The sequence below is a fragment of the Lucilia sericata genome, unplaced genomic scaffold (assembly GCF_015586225.1).
Source record: "Lucilia sericata isolate MDLA Ls3-8-SP2 unplaced genomic scaffold, ASM1558622v1 Contig001110F_arrow, whole genome shotgun sequence".
Classification (NCBI taxonomy): Eukaryota; Metazoa; Arthropoda; class Insecta; order Diptera; family Calliphoridae; genus Lucilia; species Lucilia sericata.
Window position 1 is genome coordinate 100,549 of NW_023995082.1, and position 22,389 is coordinate 122,937.

Here is a 22,389-nt window from a genome sequence, read left to right on the forward strand (position 1 = left end):
AGAAAATGGCTGAGAAACTAATATAGTTTTTTTCTAATCTAGTTCAGAATCTGAACTAGATTAGCTCAATAGCATAGCTCTGAATCTGATCTAGATTTTAGTTAGAAAATAACTCACAATATGAGCTAGTTTTTCGTTAAGGAATAGCTTAGACTGTGAGTTATATTTTTTCTTTTGATTTTCTTTATAAAATAGCTCAGAATTTGAGCTAGAGTCTGAGTAAGATTTTCGCTAAAGAATAGTTTAGAATCTTTTTTGATGTTCTTTATAAAATAGCTCTGAATCTGAGATGGATTTTCTCTAGAAAACAGATCAGAATCTGAGCTAGATTGTCGTTAGAGAATAGCTCAAAATCTAAGCTAGATTTTCTATAGAAACTAAATCAAAATCTGAATTAGTTTTTCATCAGAATCTGAAAAAGATTTTTTTGGAAAAGACCTCAGAGTCTGATTTAGATTTTAGTTCAGAATTAGGTATTATTTTCAAACAGCCTAAAGACTAAGTTAGATTTTCGCTTAAGAATAGCTCAGAATCTTTTTTGATTTTCTTTATAAAAAAAGCTCTGAAACTGAGATAGATTTTCTCTAGAAGATTTTTTTCGAAAAAACTTACTGAGAGTCTGATTACGGTTTTCTTTAGAAATTAGTTCAGAATTAGATATTTTTTTGAAAATAATTCAGAGTCTTAGCTCGTATTCAGAATCTGTGGTAGTTTTTTTATTTCAAAATAGTTCAGAATCTTATTAAGATCTTTTTTAGAAGATAAAGTAGAATATGAGTTATTTTTTTTTTTTGTGGATAAAAGTACATACTGTGAGTTAAGTTTTCCTTAGAAAATAGTTTAGAATCTGAGACTGATTTTCTTCAAAGAATAGTTCAGAATCTGATGTATAAAAACAGTTAACAATCTGAGCTATACTTTCGTAAGAAAAAGCTCTGAATCTAAGCTAAATTTTAGTTAAAAGTTATCTTAGAACTCCCAGGGTTAAAACCCTTTATGTCATTTACGTTTTTATTACAAATTTTTTCTCTCTCTGTATATTCCATAACAATTAAATAATGTGTCACGAAAAAGAAGAGAAGATAATTTTAAGATCAATATGATTTCACTCAACCTACACTTTGGGATTTTTTCTTTAGCGGCATTTTCACTCTCTGTCTGATAAACTTCTCTTCGGCTCAATTAGAATTTCAAGTACTCTTTTACAATTAAACAGAATATTTTTTCTTAATTACAGCAATTATTCGTAATCGAATTCCCCGTTTTTTTGTTTCAATCGTTTATAACATTTATGCTAAAAGTGGAGAAAAATCAATTTAGGAACTTTAGGAAATTCCTATAACGCCTTTTTCCACTTTGTTCAACTTTATCTATATAGTTTTTCGATAAATTACACATTAAAACCGCACACGCGTTTCGTCAACAATCAACGTTTTAGATACGAAACAACCAATTCAAACGTCGACGAAATAACAACTAAATAAAAAAACTCATTAAAATGGCAGCAACATCAAGAAGAAATTCAACCTCAATTCTATTGAACCCGGTGAGCGGGAATTTTTATTTGTGTAAAAAAAGTAAAAAATTAAAAAAAAAAACAAAGCAGAACAGAATGGCATAGTGAAGAAAAAACATCAAGAAAAATATTCGTTCGCTCATATTGTATTTGTATTCTACTTGAAGTTTATTTGTTGTTTGTTTTTATTTTAGTCTTCTCCCCTATTTTGGACTCTCTTTATGTATGATCTCCCCAATGGAGTTGAGTATATGCGAACTTTTTAATCATAAAAAAAAAACATGACAAAAACATATTTTAAGATCCGTCCAACATTTGTCTGATAACAATTTGCTGAAACGTGATGTCGCTCCAAGAACTAATGGTGAAATTGTTGCGGAAATTTAGATTTCTGTTATCTTTTTAAGTTTCTGTATTAATTAGTAATTTATTTTCAAAATCTAGTTAATTAAATGTGGCGTATTTATCGAGCATGTGTTCGGCGTTTATCGGTCCGCATGTTGTGTATTTTGAAAACATATGGTTTTTGTTTGATCGTCAAAATGTATACCTGTTTTGTTTGTGTCGATCGCTTGTCTAGCCAATAAATATAAACTTTAACTTTTTGAGAGATGAGTCAGTGAGAGACCAACTAACTAGTCACCTCTTTGAATGGAACTTTGTACTATAGAGAAATATACATGCAGCCAAAGATCATTCGAATTTTCCGCAAAATTAACATCGAAATATATTTACTCTTTGATCTATACAATTCTCATTTTATATAAGAAATACATGGTACAATTTTACAATATTTTCTTTTAACTTTAATGCTAATTTCGATATTTGAGAATAAAATCATTGATCAGCTCTTTTTAACTCTTCCGAAAAGTTGTAAATTACAATTCTATCTTGCAGAATCTAAGATATATTTTCTTTATAAAATAACTTAGAATCTACGCTAGATTTTCTTTAGAAAACAGTTCAGAATCTTAGCAAGATTTTCGTTAGGGAATAGAGCTATTACTGAGCTCTCAGTAATCTACATACTGTAAAATTTCACTACATTTTCAAGCAATGCCTTTTAAATCCATTTATGGAAGTTAAACAGTTTTTCAGAGTTTAGACCAATTATGATCGTTTATGACGAAATGATCAACGTTGTGCGATCAACGAACTATGAGTCGATCATCATAAAATTTCGTAATATATGAATATAGTACAATTCCATCGGGATAACAAGATTTCTTTCTTCGTCCATATACGATGCGTTATTCAAATCCCGCCTATAAATTCCATTCTGCCGCATGATCACCTCTCACTTGCTCATCTCTAACTAAAATAATATGTAGTTTCTGGTTTTTGTCAGTCTAGTCTGATTAACTGCTAATGTTTCTCAATATTGTTTACGTTTGAGTTTGCATCAGCCAATGTTGTTGTTTTTTTTCGATTATTTTTCAATATTTTTTTTCATTATCTATCACTCACATTTGAGTTGAGTGTATTTTTGATACATACAAGTAGTTCTTATCAATTTGCGAATATTTACTCTCTTACCATTTGAGTAATGTTTGTATATATGTATGTTTGTTTTTAATAAGAATCGGATCTCTTATGAACAAAAAAGCTTTTTTATGATAAATATAGTATTACAATTAATATTTATACGCTACACCACTATAGTGGGGAGGGTATTATACGTTTGTTCTGATGTTTGTAACACCCAAAAATATTGGTCATACACCCACCTTAAAGTATACCAATCGGCTCAGAATCACTTTCTGAGTCGATTTAGCTATGTCCGCCCGTCTGTGTGTCCATATAAACCTTTTGCGCACTTGACAGGTCGCAATTTTCAAGTTAATTTAAACAAATTTGGCCCAAAGACGAAGCCTATTGAAAATGGTTAAAATCGGTCTATTATTTCGTATAGCCCCCATACAACCGTATCCCCCGAATACGGCTTTTGAGCTCATAAATATGTTAAATGTTCTTCTATCACTTCAAAAATACGTAAAACTTAGTTTTATATAAGTCTTAATGATACTGCTGGTTTTCGTAATGATCGGGCCTCATTTGACTCTATCCCCCATACAAAGTTCACTTCAGAAAAAGACTTGATAGTCAAAATTCTGCATAAATAACTAACGTAAATCCCTCTACCAAAATTTATAAGGATAGGACAATAATAACCCCCTGCCCTCATATAACCCCCTCTTAGAAAATCCCTTTTTTGTCAACAAATTATTAAAATATTTCCGAATTAAAATTAAAAATTATATTAAATACTTTATTATTAAAACAAGTAAGAAATTATAGTCGGGGGAGGCCGACTATATAATACCCTACACCTTTGACAAATTGGTTTTTGCAGCTTTTTGTCGAGATATGAGTATATTGAACATAATTATAAACTTAAAAGCCCTATTTGGCGGGTTCAGTTGTATGGGGCTAGGTAAAATAATGGACCGATGTAAACAATTTTCAACAGGCTTCGTCTGCGGTACCATAAAAGATCATGTGCCAAATTTCATTGAATTATCTCCAAAATTGCGACTTGTAGTTTGATTACAAGGTTTAAAAGCCCTATTCTGGGGTTCAGTTGTATGGGGGCTAAGTGAAATAATGGAAAGATGTTAACCATTTTCAATAGGCTTCGTCCCTGCGACAATAGAAGATCATGTACCAAATTTCATTGAATTATCTTCAAAATTGCGACCTGTAGTTTGATTACAAGGACGGACGGACGGACATAGCAAAATCGACTCAGAAAATGATTCTGAGCCGATTGGTATACTTTAAGGTGGGTATAGGACCAATATTATTGCGCGTTATAAACATCAGCACAAACCCAATATACCCTCCCCACTAAAGTGGTGTAGGGTATAAAAATAATAAAAATTTGTAACATAATCACTCGTGTAGGGTATCATATTGTAGGCCATGCCCGACTATAAATTCTTACTTGTTTTTTAATGTGTCTAAATATGTACTTAGTGCAATAAAAATATCATACATTGGATTTTAAATAGTGATAATACTTTTGAGAAATTTCCATAGATCTCTTTTGGGAAACTGTGAGACTGCAAGGGATTAGTGAGCAAATATCTAGATAGATGGTGAAAAATTCCCATGATTACTTAAAGTACTAGGCTTACAAAGATTCTAGCTATGTCAAAGCTAGAAGGTTTACAAATCTTATTTTGTTTAGAAAATCTAAGGTTCTTGATAGAGACAAACTATGTATGGACTTTTATAGAAGGCGAACATTGAAATATATTTGCTTATTCAAAAAGATTTTGAAGTTCTCAACATTTCTGCATTAGATTGTATTTACTACCTGGTTAGTAGAAAAATATGAGCCTTCGGACATATAGTATAAATGAAAAACAAAATAAAATTTATTATTTATTTTACATTAAATTAAAAACAATTTAATTAAAGAATAACATCTTCATATGTGTACGAAAAAAAAAAACAAAAACATGTTTTTCATTACAATTTCTTAAAAAGAAAATTTAAATTTAAAGGTTGTCATTTGCAACAAATTCATTTTAAATCAGCACCTCACCCCCTTTCCCCCACCACTTTTTATAATTATTATATTTTCCCTATAGAAATTTCATTAACATTTCGACGTCAATGCAATAAACAACAAGTGTGAAAATTTTTACAAAAATAAATAAATATTATTATTTACAACTTTTAATATAAGTTTATTATTATTGCAAAAAAAAAAAAATATTTATTATTAAGTTTTATATTTTTATTTTAGGTTAAAATTATATGAATTCATTATTATGTTCATCATTATCAGTGTAAAAACAAATATTAATAATGAAATAAATAAATGATAAGAATTAGCATGTGTCGGTCTCCTTAGGCAAGTCACCGAATGATGGCCAGACGACCACCAGCAAAGTTGTTGATTCACTGTTATTTGTTGAAGATTGAATGAACACGGCGTGATGTATTGCTTGGATTTAAATTGGAAAAAATATTGAATTTCGCTAATCTATGGATTTTTAATCATTGAAAGCAATTTTTATATTTTGTTATTTATTTTTTTAATATTTTTCCATATACAAATAGATTTTCATCTGTTGTTACTACATGCTACTTGGCCAGATAATGCCAGTATTTTTATTTGTTTAATGACGTCAATGTAATTTAAAAATCTTATTTTATTTGTGCATTTCTATGAAAAAACAACAGCAGATTTGTATCATCTAATTAATGCATTGGAAAATAATTAAGAAATTTTGAAATTTTGTGCAATTGAAATAGATTTTGGAAGGTTGTATGGAAAGTCAATTTTTGTAAATTACAAATTTCTTTCTAACTAACTAACTAACTAACTACTAACTAACTAACTAACTAACTAACTAACTAACTAACTACTAACTAACTACTAACTAACTACTAACTAACTAACTAACTAACTAACTAACTAACTAACTAACTAACTAACTAACTAACTAACTAACTAACTAACTAACTAACTACTACTAACTAACTAACTAACTAACTAACTAACTAACTAACTAACTAACTAACTAACTAACTAACTAACTAACTAACTAACTAACTAACTAACTAACTAACTAACTAACTAACTAACTAACTAACTAACTAACTAACTAACTAACTAACTAACTAACTAACTAACTAACTAACTACTAACTACTAACTAACTAACTAACTAACTAACTAACTAACTAACTACTAACTAACTAACTAACTAACTAACTAACTAACTAACTAACTAACTAACTAACTAACTACTAACTAACTAACTAACTACCTAACTACTAACTAACTAACTAACTAACTAACTAACTAACTAACTAACTAACTAACTAACTAACAACTAACTAACTAACTAACTACTACTAACTAACTAACACTAACTAACTAACACTACTAACTAACTAACTAACTAACTAACTAACTAACTAACTAACTAACTAACTACTAACTAACTAACTAACTAACTAACTAACTAACTAACTAACTAACTAACTAACTAACTAACTAACTAACTAACTAACTAACTAACTAACTAACTAACTAACTAACTAACTAACTACTAACTAACTAACTAACTAACTAACTAACTAACTAACTAACTAACTAACTAACTAACTAACTAACTACTAACTAACTACTAACTAACTAACTAACTACTAACTAACTAACTAACTAACTAACTAACTAACTAACTAACTAACTAACTAACTAACTAACTAACTAACTAACTAACTAACTAACTAACTAACTAACTAACTAACTAACTAACTAACTAACTAACTAACTAACTAACTAACTAACTAACTAACTAACTAACTAACTAACTAACTAACTAACTAACTAACTAACTAACTAACTAACTAACTAACTAACTAACTAACTAACTAACTAACTAACTAACTAACTAACTAACTAACTAACTAACTAACTAACTAACTAACTAACTAACTAACTAACTAACTACTAACTAACTAACTACTAACTAACTAACTAACTAACTAACTAACTAACTAACTAACTAACTAACTAACTAACTAACTAACTAACTAACTAACTAACTAACTAACTAACTAACTAACTAACTAACTAACTAACTAACTAACTACTAACTAACTAACTAACTAACTAACTAACTAACTAACTAACTACTAACTAACTAACTAACTAACTAACTAACTAACTAACTAACTAACTAACTAACTAACTAACTAACTAACTAACTAACTACTAACTAACTAACTAACTAACTAACTAACTAACTAACTACTAACTAACTAACTAACTAACTAACTAACTAACTAACTAACTAACTAACTACTAACTAACTAACTAACTACTAACTAACTAACTAACTAACTAACTAACTAACTAACTAACTAACTAACTAACTAACTAACTAACTAACTAACTAACTAACTACTAACTAACTAACTAACTAACTAACTAACTAACTAACTAACTAACTAACTAACTAACTAACTAACTAACTAACTAACTAACTAACTAACTAACTAACTAACTAACTAACTAACTAACTAACTAACTAACTAACTAACTAACTAACTAACTAACTAACTAACTAACTAACTACTAACTAACTAACTAACTAACTAACTAACTAACTAACTAACTAACTAACTAACTAACTAACTAACTAACTAACTACTAACTAACTAACTAACTACTAACTAACTAACTACTAACTAACTAACTAACTAACTAACTACTAACTAACTAACTACTAACTAACTAACTACTAACTAACTAACTAACTAACTAACTAACTAACTAACTAACTACTAACTAACTAACTAACTAACTAACTAACTAACTACTAACTAACTAACTAACTAACTAACTAACTAACTAACTAACTACTAACTACTAACTAACTAACTAACTAACTAACTAACTAACTAACTAACTAACTAACTAACTAACTAACTAACTAACTAACTAACTAACTAACTAACTAACTAACTAACTAACTAACTAACTAACTAACTAACTAACTAACTAACTTACTAACTAACTTACTAACTAACTAACTAACGTTTCAAAATAGTCAAAACACTGAGACCATGTTATGCTTTTCTGATAGATTAAACCGCGCTGAATTCTTTCCAGCCCATCTGGGTATTATGCTTTGTAAATATTATTTATAACGACGTTATAATAGTGCTGGATTTATACCTACCGGAGGATATTCCAATCGACTCAAAATCTGACTGATTCCGTCAACTTCAACGCTTGATTAATAGAGTCATTTTATAGAAAAAACATTGAAAAATTGGACAACAGTTTTTGTGAACTGAGTGTCGTAGCTTAAGGTCAATTTATCACGAAGAAGAATGAAGACATGTTCGATGTTAAGCCTTCATTTTAAGAGACTTTCAGATGGCAAGTAATTATAACGTATCAAAAACGGCCCTAATTTTTGAGAGCCAGATTCGTCCAGCTCAATCCTTTAGAAAAGTATTCTTTGGTCTTTGGGTTAAAAATTTGTCGGTCTGTTATTAGTATCTGGATCTCGAGGAAATGTGAGAGCCTTATCTTTTATTTCTTCATATTATGTTTCTCTGTAACATAACATGGATTCTGTTTCAACTAGTGGTTAGTGGTAACTGTCATAGAAGAACTAAATATATACATATAGCTTAGAACAAGTGCGAGACTAATAAGATTTTACACAGATAATCCCAGAAAATTAAACCCTTTTTATTCTATATTAATATTTTATAAAGTAGATTTTATTATACTCTGTGTTAAGTTCAAAGTGAGTGCGTGTAATTACATTTTGTAAAATTTTTGTCTTATTTACTTTTAATAATAAACAAGGACTTGCATACCCATACGTACATAATTTGTTTACTTTTGTTTTCTTCCCTTTATTAAGTTGTTTTCTTTATATAAAATAATGCATGTATATCATATGTATGTAAGTATGTACATTAGGGTGGCCTTAAAATAGATGTTTCAAAAAATGAAAATTTAGTTCATTCTAAGTTGCCATTTCTCAAAATTTTCATGCTAACATTTATATTTGGCAAGCTATATCAATAGATAAAAAGGTCCTATTTGGGAGTTTTATGATTTTTTTTATATTTATAACAAAAAACGGTGAATTTTAATGAGGTTTATGATTTTAGTTAATTATATTAAATTAATCTGTTCAAAAATTTTAAAATTTCAGATGTACCATTGAAAGCTTTTTTTCATTAGAAAATATTGGGAAAACCTTAAAGTTACCTTTTTATCCTTGGACCCAGACCCAAGAATCAACCGATCTTTAATTTTTGGTGGGAACTTCAGTATCTTATTTTTTCTCTACACAAACGGGAACACCCATTAGTTGGTCCCGTATATATGTATGTATGTAGGTATGAATATGAATAATTTGTGTTGTTGCATTCACTACATTATTTATTATGCGACATACACACACTCTTGTAAATAATACAATGAAAATGACCTTCATTAAGGAAGCAGGGAAGGGGAAAATGCGAAAAACAAAAGTATGCATTTCTTTGCCAAGTTTTTCCACAACAGACTCTCAAACACACACACACAGAAATGCCAAAGATATAAAAGACATTTGTTTACCAAAATAATAAAAAATGCAGCAGTAAAAACAAGTATGTATGTAGTCGGTACACAAAAAAAATTTATGGAAAATTCCAGTCATTTAAAGGAGTTAATTCGTTTCGTTCGAAGTAAAAATGTGATCCCTTGTTAATTGTAACATTTCGTTTGTAATACCTATATCTAAATGATGGTCGTAGGCCCATTAAAGTATTAATTCGGGGTCCTTATACGATTCTAAGACGATATAGCCATGTTTAAAACAAGTTAGTGCCTAAAAGAGGGGGGCTAGAAGGTTTAAATTTTCTATATTTAAACTCTACAACACTATAGTGAGAGGGTATTATAAGTTTGTGTTGATGTTTGTAAATATTGGTCCTACAACCACCTTTAAGTATTTCAATCGGTCCTTCGTCCGTCCATGTAAATTTTGAATCAAAGTACAGGTCGCAGTTTTAAAGAAAATTCAATGAAGATTTGGTGCGAGTAGGACGAACCGATTTTGGTTGAAATCGGCCCATTATTTCAACGTGAAATTTTGTGATGGAATTTGTATGTAAACATTGAACAACTGCGGCATATAAAATTAACTATTGTGAATGTATTGTTCACTGCAAGTTTACGATAGCAATTTTGACTTCGAGGGGAATGAAAATTTCAAGGGAAAAAAAATTTCACTTCTATTGGCGATATGGGTGATTCTTTGGATCATATTTTGTTTTGAATTTTATATTAAACTACATTCCTTCAAAACTCTTTCATTCCTTTTATGTATGTAAAACAAATTGATGTCACTATTTAAATTGAGTCTAGTGCCAGACGTCATATTTTTTATTTTGTTTTCGATTCTTTGTTTTTGTTCCGTTTTTGTTTTGGTACCGGTTCGAGTTGGTCTCTGTTTTAATACCGTTATGTGCTTTAGTTTTTCTCTTTTGTTCGTTTATATTTGATAACTGTAAAAATACAGCAGGTGGTCCCATTAGGAGGTTCCAAATCACGCCAATATTATGCTATAAACATGCAAACATTTACATTACTCTGACTTATTAAAATAACAACTACAAAGGTAAAAATTTTTGTATTTTATATATAAAAAAATAAATTGAGCGTTTTTTAATAAACAATTTTATATTTTTCGCATATTTCAATGTAAAGGTCATATATGCATGTTTTTGTACAAATTTATTTAATTTCATCTCTTCTCATGCATAAATTATTTATACCAATTATTGTTTTTGTTCAACTGACAAATTGAATCACCTACCAAAAGAAATACCTATTTATATAGTATATAAATTAGACATATGCTTAAAAAATGTGCATTAAAAAGGGTCTAATTGTGTTATAAAATAATTAAAACTGGTTGATCTCATAAGAGTGAGAACTCGCGCTCAATTATATATTTTATTATTTTATATATTGGAATATATAAAGTGTTTCCAGTATTTGGGCATATCGTAATGACATAACCTATGAAATATGCATAATGTTTTAATGTTGCCTGCATGGAAGGTTGTTTGGTTAACCTGCTGCAAATAAAATCGAACTTGAGTGTGCAGCCAGAATAATGGACCAACAATAAAAATATGTGTATATGAGGGTACACACGGCAATATTAGCAACACAAGTTCATTATTTACATATTTTCCTTTTCATTTCCAGTTCGTATTTGTAAAATATTGTGATTAAACCACCAGCAATTGCAGCTGCACCTGGACACCATTAACGAACATAGACAGGTCCAGTAATGCTTTCTTTCTCGAAGATCTTTTAGAGTGATTGATGTAGTACGACCTCCGGACTATTAGAGTGATTTAAGATAGTCAGGAGGTCACAGGATTGATTCCCATTAGGATACTAACAAACTAACTACTAACTAACTAACTAACTAACTAACTACTACCTAACTCACTACATCTAACAACTAACTAACATACACTAACTAACTAACTACCTACTAACTAACTAACTACTAACTAACTAACTAACTACTAACTAACTAACTAACTAACTAACTAACTAATCTAACTACTAATACCTAACTAACTAACTAACTAACTACTAAACGAACTCAACTATACTAACTAACTAACTACTAACTAACTAAACTTAACTAATGCTAACTAACTAAACTAACTAACTAACCTAACTAACTAACTAACTAACGAACTAACTAACTAACTAACTAACTAACATAACTAACTAAACTAACTAAACGAACTAACTAACTTAACTAACATAACTAACTAACTAACTAAACTAACTCTAACTAACTAACTAACTAACATAACTAAATAACTAAATACTAACTTATCTAACTAACTAACTAACTAACTAACTAACTAACTAACTAACGACATACACTAACTAACTAACTAACTAACTAACTAACTAACTTTAACTAACTAACTAACTAACTAAACTAACTAACTAACTAACTAACTAACTACTAACTAACTAACTACTAACTAACTAACTAACTACTAACTAACTAACGAACTAACTAACTAACTACTAACTAACTAACTAACTAAAAACTAACTAACTAACTAACTAACTAACTAACTAACTAACTAACTAACTAACTAACTAACTAACTAACTAACTAACTAACTAACTAACTAACTACTACTAACTACTAACTAACTAACTAACTAACTAACTAACTACCTAACTAACTAACGAACTAACTAACTAACTAACTAACTAACTAACTAACTAACTAACTAACTAACTAACTACTAACTAACTAACTAACTAACTACTACTAACTAACTAACTAACTAACTAACTAACTAACTAACTAACTAACTATAACTAACTAACTAACTAACTAACTAACTAACTAACTAACTAACTAACTAACTAACCAACTAACTAACTAACAAACTAACTAACTAACTAACTAACTAACTAACCAACTAACTAACTAACTAACTAACTAACAAACTAACTAACAGGACGATATCTCGAATTCCAGATGTGATAATGAAACTATGAGATTTTTAGACAAGTATACTTCCGTCGCAGGTTTATAAATTTGCAGGCTTGTGTTATCAAATAATTTTTTATGCAATTTTATGGCATTAAATTGAAAACAAATTCTTCATAAAAAATATATATTTTCGAAATGTTTTCTGGTATATGGGTTATTCGTGTCAAGTGACCTAACTTTAAAAATCGATGTCATCCGATTTTGATGATATCCCACTCGCATCCCATTATGGGACTATAATCTTTCTCGTGAGCAAAAAAAAAGGAGTTTTTTGAAAAAAAAAAAAAAATCAAAAAAAATATTAAAAAAATAAATTTAAAAAAAAATATTTTTTTTAACAATGAAAAAATAGCTATCTGAACTCCTTTGGTGAAAATAACACTCATTTGAATAAAACCCTGTATGATCAAAATGTCCAACTTTGACCCCTCTAATTCCGGCAGCTCTGGAACGATAGCGCTGAAAATTTGTGCCTGGCCTACTATCCAATAGTACTAACCTTGGTCAAAATCGATTTTTTGAGTTGGGTCACTTGATATGAAATTGCCCATATGTATAATTCAGTAATTTTTAAAGTGACCAATAAGTGAAACAATGAAACAGTTACCAATATTATAAATAGTCGTTATAGCAGCCGATATGCCTCGGTCAAGCGTGGGTATAAAATCTATTTTCAATTCCCTATGATATTGTAGGGTGTAACAAAACCACGGTAAAATTTCACTTTGTTAGCAAAATTATTCCATAAACCAAAACACTTAAGTAAAATTGTCAGCTTCCTGTCTTAAACTTTAACACATTTAAAAAGTGAGCGCCAAAAATGTCACTTTATACAATTTTAAAAATGTTCTACTGTCTTTAATATGAAAACTGTTGCTAGAAACAAAAAATAATCCATAAAACTGTATGACAGTTATAAATTTTACTGAAGGACACATAAACAATAGATATGAGAGGCATGTCATGCAAATTTTTGAGATTTTATTTATTTATTTTTTTTTTGTCTTATCAAGTGAAAAGATATTTTAAATATACACACTTTTATAGAATGTGAGAGAATTAAAGTGTTTTGTTGTGATTTTTTTTAAGTTATTGCTTTTGTGCACTTTGTTTACTTTTATATGAATATATTTATTTAAATAGGGATTTTTAATTATTTCAAAGTATTTATGACGTACCCTAAGGATTAATATTATATTTATATCTTTTTATATTTTCTTTTCATCTTTTTGTATGATTTTTTAAAGATGACTGTGGCAGAGTTTTAGGCCTTTTAAAATATTCCAACTTACTTCAAAATATATAATTTTTACTACAAAATACTCGTGATATAGAAAAATATAACTGGATCTAGATATTATCGCCATTCAAAATTTCACGTTTCCTTTTAAATTTTTTTGATAGAGTTTTGTAAACAATGAATAGTTATTGTGAACAAAATCAACTATTGTGAATGAATTATTAGTGATAACAATTTTCCCTTCAAGGTGAATGAAAATTTAAAGGGAACTAAACTATATGTTGCTTCTAAAGGCGATATGGGTGACTTCCTTCTTTATTTCAATATCAAAATTAAACAGCTTAAAATTGTATATACTTTATCGTCTTTATTGGATTAATTTCCCCTTTCCCCCAACTCTTCAAGAGTAGTTCTTTGATTGCCTAAGAAAATCTCCAATCAATTTTAAAGTATAGTAGCAGTGGTCCTTCCTGTCCCTGATAACCTTAGCGCAAAAAATCTATTTATAAGCTCAATAAATACAGCATCCAGTATCCAGTATCGTTAAGAGCTTTTTGGATTGCATCTGATTTGATATTATACAAAGCGACAAGGAAACATGCTAAGGCGTCTTCTTTTTCGCAAAGATATTTCCGTAGTACCGATGTTAAGCCACCGATATGATCTTCTCCATACTCTTCAACAGGAAAGGTGACAGGCGACATATAGGTCTATAGTCCTTCACTTTAAAATACTGTATTTTACCTACTTTCTGTATGAAAAGTACTGCTCTGTAGAACTAAACAATCAGTTAAAAGTTTCTTAAGTTGAAACTTCTGCAGCATAATGTATTGTAGGGTTCAAAAGTTCCTAGTGCCCACCTGGTCTTCCCCATCATGATGACATTAGGAGGTAGATTCCAATTTAATGACTCAGTGTTCCAGTGTCCAAGTTTTTCCATATGTTTTCACATGGTCTTTCAGGAAAATGCATCTGGAAGAGTGTATCCAGAGTTTTAAAAGCAGATCTTGTTAAAGTGCCATCAGACTTCTTAATATAGTCAGGGACGATATTTTGTTTTGATAACGTTATAACGTTATAAGAATCGATTCGTAAAAATCGAAGTCAATATAAGACGATTTATACTGTACCTAGAAGTAAGAAATCATAAAATCTCTAGGTTTTGAGAGTATCGATTCATAATTTACTCCAGATCATATACATATATGGGGAATTTGGTCCCTTTTTATTATACCCTACACCACTTTAGTGAGGAGGGTATATTGGATTTGTACTGATGTTTGTAACGCATAGAATTAATGGTCCTATACCCACCTTCAAGTATACCAATCGGCTCAGAATACCAAGCGGCTTCAGAATCATGTCCGTCTTACCTTGTAATCAAACTACAGGTCGCATGCATTACTTTTGATCCAAGGGTTCGAATTTGGTTGCTATCGGTCGATTATTTCACCTAACCCCCATATCACCGGGTATTTGGAGCTCATAATTATGACAAATATACTAATATCCCTACAAAAATAGGCACAACTACGTTTAATACAAGCATAAATGATAGTGCAAAATTTCATAATGAGCGGCCCTTATGTAATCTTTGCCCTATTGCAAAGTCCCCCTCTAATAATGCGTGAACGTCGTTAATTCCATTATAAACACGTGTATTTCCATGAAATTCGGCATAATTAACTTACATATCAACAGAAATCCCTATCTACACCAAATTTTTTTAGGATCGGTTCATATTTGACCCTAGCTTCCATATATGGCTTCTACCAGAAAATCATTTTTTCATCAAAAATATATCGAAATTAAGGTAAAATTCAACATAAATTCTTTATTATTAGAAATAATACACATTATAACTGGTGTAGGGTATCATAAGGTCGTCCACGTCCGACTATACTTTTTACTTGTTTTCTTTATTTTTGGCTCATACGAAAGCTTGGATCTTTTCCTTTAAGAGCTTTTTGGTCGCTTAGTCGGATGCGAGTGAAATATGTGAGCCCTTTGACCCACTGTAACTCAGAAAGTTTTTGACTGAACTTGTTAAAAAATTGTGACTAAACTACCATTCAATAGGACTAATATTTCAACCCGATCGGAAGACATAGGTTTCAAAAGTTGGGTCACTTGACATGACATGCCCCATATGTAGGTACATAAACTAACAGATCAGGCCAGGGTACTATAATAGCATCCTACATATTTCATTTAAGTTTCTAAATTTTTTGATATATGATTTTTATAAAAGAAAATAAAACAAAAACAAAGAGCTTTCATATTAACTTTGACTTTGGTTAAAGTCATTATGATTTTACATACATGTGTATATTGTATATGTATTCTCTTTTGTTAAATGTTAATACTCGTACTTATTACATATTTACTTTTATTGTTTTTATTTTGTAATATTTTTTATTTTTTTTTTTCAGTTTCATTCCATTTATAAATTTTTGTCGTACTTATAATAATTTTGCACATGTGATTTCCTCATCCAAGTACCTACTAAAGAGCACTATACAAACAAATAAACAACAATTTCAAGTGCATTTAACGCCTGACTGTTTATTTGTTGTTTTTCCATGAAAATTGTGTCATTTTTAACATTTTATAGTTAAAAATCCCTTTTCAACGAAATTATATCATACTGCAATGAATGAGTAGTAGTAATATTTAAAATATTGTTTAATTAAAATACTTATTATGCCTATGAACAATTTGAATAGTTGTGTATAAACAACAATAGTGTTGGGGAAAAAACGTGAAAATTGAAATTTTATTTTAAAATTTCCATAAATCATGCACGTTTTAGAGTATTTAATTAATTTATTTTTGCTAAATTGTTTAGAAAAGTGTTGTGTTGTGATATTTTCACAACCATAATTAATTTTTAATTATGCAGAGCTAATTAAATTCTTTATTTTTCTAGTTGAACTTAGTTTATTGGAGTACTATGTATATAACGGTGAATTTTGGATGTAACTAGGCCCAACATTTAAAAGTTAAATATTTAAATGCTGGAAGTGTAAATGAAGAGAATATGTTTATATGTATGCCCGTCCGTAGAGGTATTCTAAAGGGGAGGACAAAGTGTAATAAATTATTTAGCAAATATTTCTTGTTGTTAAGGTTTTAGAATTGGCCATTATTGGCCAAATTAAAAATAAAATGCCCGTCTCTTCGACGTTCAAATTCAATTAAAAAAGGTATATTTTTTGATTCCAAATGTCCAGTATTAAAAATGGCCTTGTCGACGCAAACAACACGTCATTTCGTTGGACCTCGTAGGGCCTTAGTTCCCTACAATCTATTTAAAATCCTGATCTCAGTGCAATATATTTAAAATAATTTACAATTATTTTTCCCGTAATCAGCTAAAAATTATGGAAATTTTGAGACCCATTCTGAGGTCAACATTTTCAATCGCTGTTAAGGAATTGACGCCCCTTTCCAACAAAATATATTTATTTTTATTGTTCAGTACATTAATACGCATCGATTAGAGGTGCTCCTACATCAGAGTTTTACCTTAGCCAATTTAACACCCCCTTTATGGCCGATATTTCAGCCTGATGAATATTACATTCATCATTAAGTCGGAAGGAGATTTTCGTTCCAAATTCCTCTATGAAAATGCCACCACTAACTCCTTTCGTCGTCTTGGATCCGTCTGTGTACACTCGGAAACAATTATTTTCCGGAAGGAGAGATTCTTGAGACTCCGAAGAGATATAATATCGGAACTTTCTCACTCAATATACTGATTATTCGGTATAAGATCTATGATCCTAGCATTAGTTACACTCAATCTGGCCGCAGTTGTCATTGCCAATTGCCTGGCTAGAAGGTCGACCAAGAGCCAGTTGAGCATAACCAATAAGGAAGAGAAGCTAGACGCTGAAAGGGGAAAAGAGCCGTCATACCCCAAAGTTTCCAAGACGGAATACTGGGACGATATATGCTATGCCGTATACGATGCCGGTAATCCGACGGGCAAAAATCCAATAGATCAGTATAGTACGATATAATGTCTGATCAGCAATAAGATAGTGGGCCACGCAATCGCATCTATGGGCAAACTACCAATAGAGAGCGTGAGCAGTGAGTTTTAGTAGAAGTGTGGTGATCATAAGAATAGCAAGATCTTGGTGGAAAGTATCCCTACTCCCTTGAGCGGCGCTAAGCTAGAACTGGTCAAGAAGTGGGATCTTCCAGTGCCCTCAAAGTCAGACATAAAAATATGGGGCAATATGACGAATGAGCGTATATTCGAAGTTCTTGGAGGCAAAAATGCTTGGAAAAGTAGGGAGTTTTTTACTCTTTTTCAAAGAGGCCGCTTCGTGTGCTAGATGCCGATCAGAGCCCAAGGTTTGACTTCCCTCTAAAGAAGATCTTAAAAATAGGAAAGGTTCCCAATATGAAAATGGGCTGAAGAAATTATGAAATTCATCATAAAACAATTGTTATAAGAACTAAGATCTCACTAGCAATGAGGGTCAGTCCATCAGTAACCCTCTTGCAGGAAATTACTTTATCGTAAAAAAATCTTAAAAAAATTATGGAATATAACTCGACAAAAATGATTTCTTTAAAGATATTAATCAAAGTTTTGAATTCTGTATAGTGCCGTCCATCAAAGCCCTATTCCGAAAATCTCCATGATGTTCATATTATAATATTAATATTGATTTATTGATAAACTCAGCATAACGCGAATAAATGTTAAGGTGCTAATAAATGAAAAAAGGGTCGATCCAAAAAGACCTATTACCAAAATATACGACACTTGCCTTGATATAAGATTCGGCATAACCGAAGAAACTAAAAAATCGATTATTGTTAAACACAGTATGACAAATTATATTTAACAACAATGACTCCTCAAACCACTAAAATAATACAATTTATTCAAAATTCATGACCCCTTTTACAATATATAGTAAGACAAGCTTTTGCTCGCCTTAGATTCTTAGAACTTCGACGATTTTTTCTTGGCAGCTGTGAAATGTGTCCCATATCGCTTGTTGGTTCTGTATATACTTTCGATTTTAGTAGCAAATATTTTGTCTATTATTATAAAAATGTTGTTTTTATTCTTTTAATATACTTTTGCGTTTTAGGTGATTTTAAAAATAATTGGATTATTTTTAGTATCTACTACTGAGAATTTATTGCGCATTATTGTCTGAATTAGAAAATACTATAATTTATTTAAATTTGTATATATTATTTTTTAAAAAGTGGCAAGATCTTGCTAAACTTAATAATACCAAATAAAATACTGTAGAGTGCACACATACATATGTATACATTTTAGTATTACTCATAAATAAAACTATAAAAACTAACCTCTTGTTGTTCAGGCATGTTGTTTGTATCTAAAATATATTTTATTTAAAAAAACACCAACAATAGATAAAAAAATTTCGTAGAAAAATTAATTATTACAGACTTTTTTTAAAGAACACTTTTTAATTAAATATTAAATTTTTAATGCAATTTTTTTTTTCAAAATATCTTTTATAAATGCAAGTTATTTTCAATATTATTCTTTAAATACCACAAATAAATATTAATTATTTTTCTTAAAATTTTCTCATATATTTCACATTGAATTTGACTTTTTTTTTTTGCTATTAAACCTTGAATATTATTTTAGGTGTTACTTATTTTTCTATTATTTTTGCCAAAAAAATTATTTATTCTTTTACTTATTCGTATAGAAATTATTTCCAAAAAAAAAATTATTGAAATTTTTTACGAAAATAATTAAAAAACAACAGCAACAACCAACACCCGCGTTAATGTTTGTTAAAAACTCGATATTTATTTACGTTTGTATAAGAAAAAATATGACATTCGTGCGAAATTGAACACAGACGTGAAAGAAAAAAAATTAATATTTAATTTTTATATATTTTTTTTTTTCAAAAATAATAAACGAGAAAAAATACACGTCTGGTTGTGGACTCGTTTGTACCGTAACTGTTGCGGCAAATGTGTCTCTGTTGTTTTAGGCTTTTCATCCGTTAGAAATGAATTGAGCCAAAGAAAAATTCTCTAGTTGAAATGTATCAATGTATTTGTATGGGAATAATGTGACAGAGGCGTAGATAACACTTTAATGGGGAGAATATTACGGTTTTGTGATAAAATTTGTAACTCATTGAAATATACATATGTACCCGAATGTGTAAAAATCAGCTTTTGCCATGTCCATCCCTCCAAGTAAAGCTGGCGTCATTAAATTCGAAAATTTTAATAGGTGTGGACGTACCTTAAAACTATCTAGTATATGCTCGGTGGATAGAAATTCTTAAAGAGACTCATAAAGTGGAGTAGAGTCTTTAAGATTACTATAGGGCCAATATTTTTTTGTGTGAATTAATAAATGAATGGTATTACTTTTTCAAGATATTGCCATTTGGTAACTAATTAATTAATAGATGTGTTAAATCAAATATACTAGTTAAGAGGTTTATTGATATAAATACTATTTGGTATATTATGCTTAATAGATTTAAAATCTACAGCTCTGCTTTTCAAAGCTTTCGCGTAAAAACACAAAATTTGCATAACTATCTATATTGTTTAAAATATAACAGTTAACTGCTAATCTAATGAAACTAAAAGTTAACTGAGTTTTAGATAAAAAATTAAAATACTTTAATATGCAGGTACTGTTCATATATAACTGAAGCTAATTTCTCTGACATTGCTCTGAGCTACGTAAATTACCGATTAAAATCAATCGCATCTATATAAAGTTTCTGTAGGTAGTAAAAGATTTGAATAGAACGGGGATTATAAAATATTATTGACTATTTAAGAACTATTAGTATTATTTGTATTATAAACAAAAAATATTTTAAAATAAAATATAAAAAAAAAATTAAAAACGTATTCAGTCAATTAAAAATTTAATTGATGCAATTAAAAATTTAATCAAATTTATAAACTTAGGTTTAAAACAATGAGGTAATAAAATAAAAATAAGAGAAGGAGGAAAAAAGTTTTTCTATCTATCTATCTATCTATCTATCTATCTATCTATCTATCTATCTATCTATCTATCTATCTATCTATCTATCTATCTATCTATCTATCTATCTATCTATCTATCTATCTATCTATCTATCTATCTATCTATCTATCTATCTATCTATCTATCTATCTATCTATCTATCTATCTATCTATCTATCTATCTATCTATCTATCTATCTATCTATCTATCTATCTATCTATCTATCTATCTATCTATCTATCTAGCTATCTATCTATCTATCTATCTATCTATCTATCTATCTATCTATCTATCTATCTATCTATCTATCTATCTATCTATCTATCTATCTATCTATCTATCTATCTATCTATCTATCTATCTATCTATCTATCTATCTATCTATCTATCTATCTAGCTATCTATCTATCTATCTATCTATCTATCTATCTATCTATCTATCTATCTATCTATCTATCTATCTATCTATCTATCTATCTATCTATCTATCTATCTATCTATCTATCTATCTATCTATCTATCTATCTATCTATCTATCTATCTATCTATCTATCTATCTATCTATCTATCTATCTATCTATCTATCTATCTATCTATCTATCTATCTATCTATCTATCTATCTATCTATCTATCTATCTATCTATCTATCTATCTATCTATCTATCTATCTATCTATCTATCTATCTATCTATCTATCTATCTATCTATCTATCTATCTATCTATCTATCTATCTATCTATCTATCTATCTATCTATCTATCTATCTATCTATCTATCTATCTATCTATCTATCTATCTATCTATCTATCTATCTATCTATCTATCTATCTATCTATCTATCTATCTATCTATCTATCTATCTATCTATCTATCTATCTATCTATCTATCTATCTATCTATCTATCTATCTATCTATCTATCTATCTATCTATCTATCTATCTATCTATCTATCTATCTATCTATCTATCTATCTATCTATCTATCTATCTATCTATCTATCTATCTATCTATCTATCTATCTATCTATCTATCTATCTATCTATCTATCTATCTATCTATCTATCTATCTATCTATCTATCTATCTATCTATCCTATCTATCTATCTATCTATCTATCTATCTATCTATCTATCTATCTATCTATCTATCTATCTATCTATCTATCTATCTATCTATCTATCTATCTATCTATCTATCTATCTATCTATCTATCTATTCTATCTATCTATCTATCTATCTATAATAAATAATAAAAACTATCTTATTTATTCTTTTTACTTTGCTTTTTATGTTAACGTTTGATTTATGGATTCTGACAGCTGGATCAAAGGTCCGACCTCAAATCTTCTTAAATGAAAAATTCAAACAGTGAAAGAGCTGATTTCAAGTTGTTTAATTATCTATTACAATTATTTTTACAGAAGATTTCGAGCCACAAAAGTTTTGAAATGTTATATGTAAAATCTATCACACCGGTTTTAAAATTTCTCACTTTAGTAAACGTGCCCCTATGGCGAATG

The 22,389-nt window shown here is 29.1% G+C and overlaps 1 protein-coding gene across 8 annotated transcripts in view; it reads right to left on the bottom strand.

Moving 5' to 3' along the window:
* LOC119610065 (calcium-binding mitochondrial carrier protein Aralar1) overlaps window positions 1-22,389 on the bottom strand; it is a 50,873-nt gene that overhangs the window by 13,402 nt on the left and 15,082 nt on the right. For 2 of the 8 annotated variants that reach the window (XM_037965151.1, XM_037965154.1), the window contains exon 1: window positions 19,192-19,392. The exons of 2 other annotated variants lie outside the window; for them this stretch is intronic. In XM_037965151.1, coding sequence (XP_037821079.1) covers window positions 19,192-19,209 — 18 coding nt within the window. In that variant the 5' untranslated portion in view covers window positions 19,210-19,392. Of the gene's footprint in view, window positions 1-1,118; window positions 1,479-19,191; window positions 19,393-19,676; window positions 19,830-22,389 lie in introns of those variants that run through there. 4 more of the 8 variants (XM_037965152.1, XM_037965155.1, XM_037965153.1 and 1 more) reach the window with 4 other exon arrangements.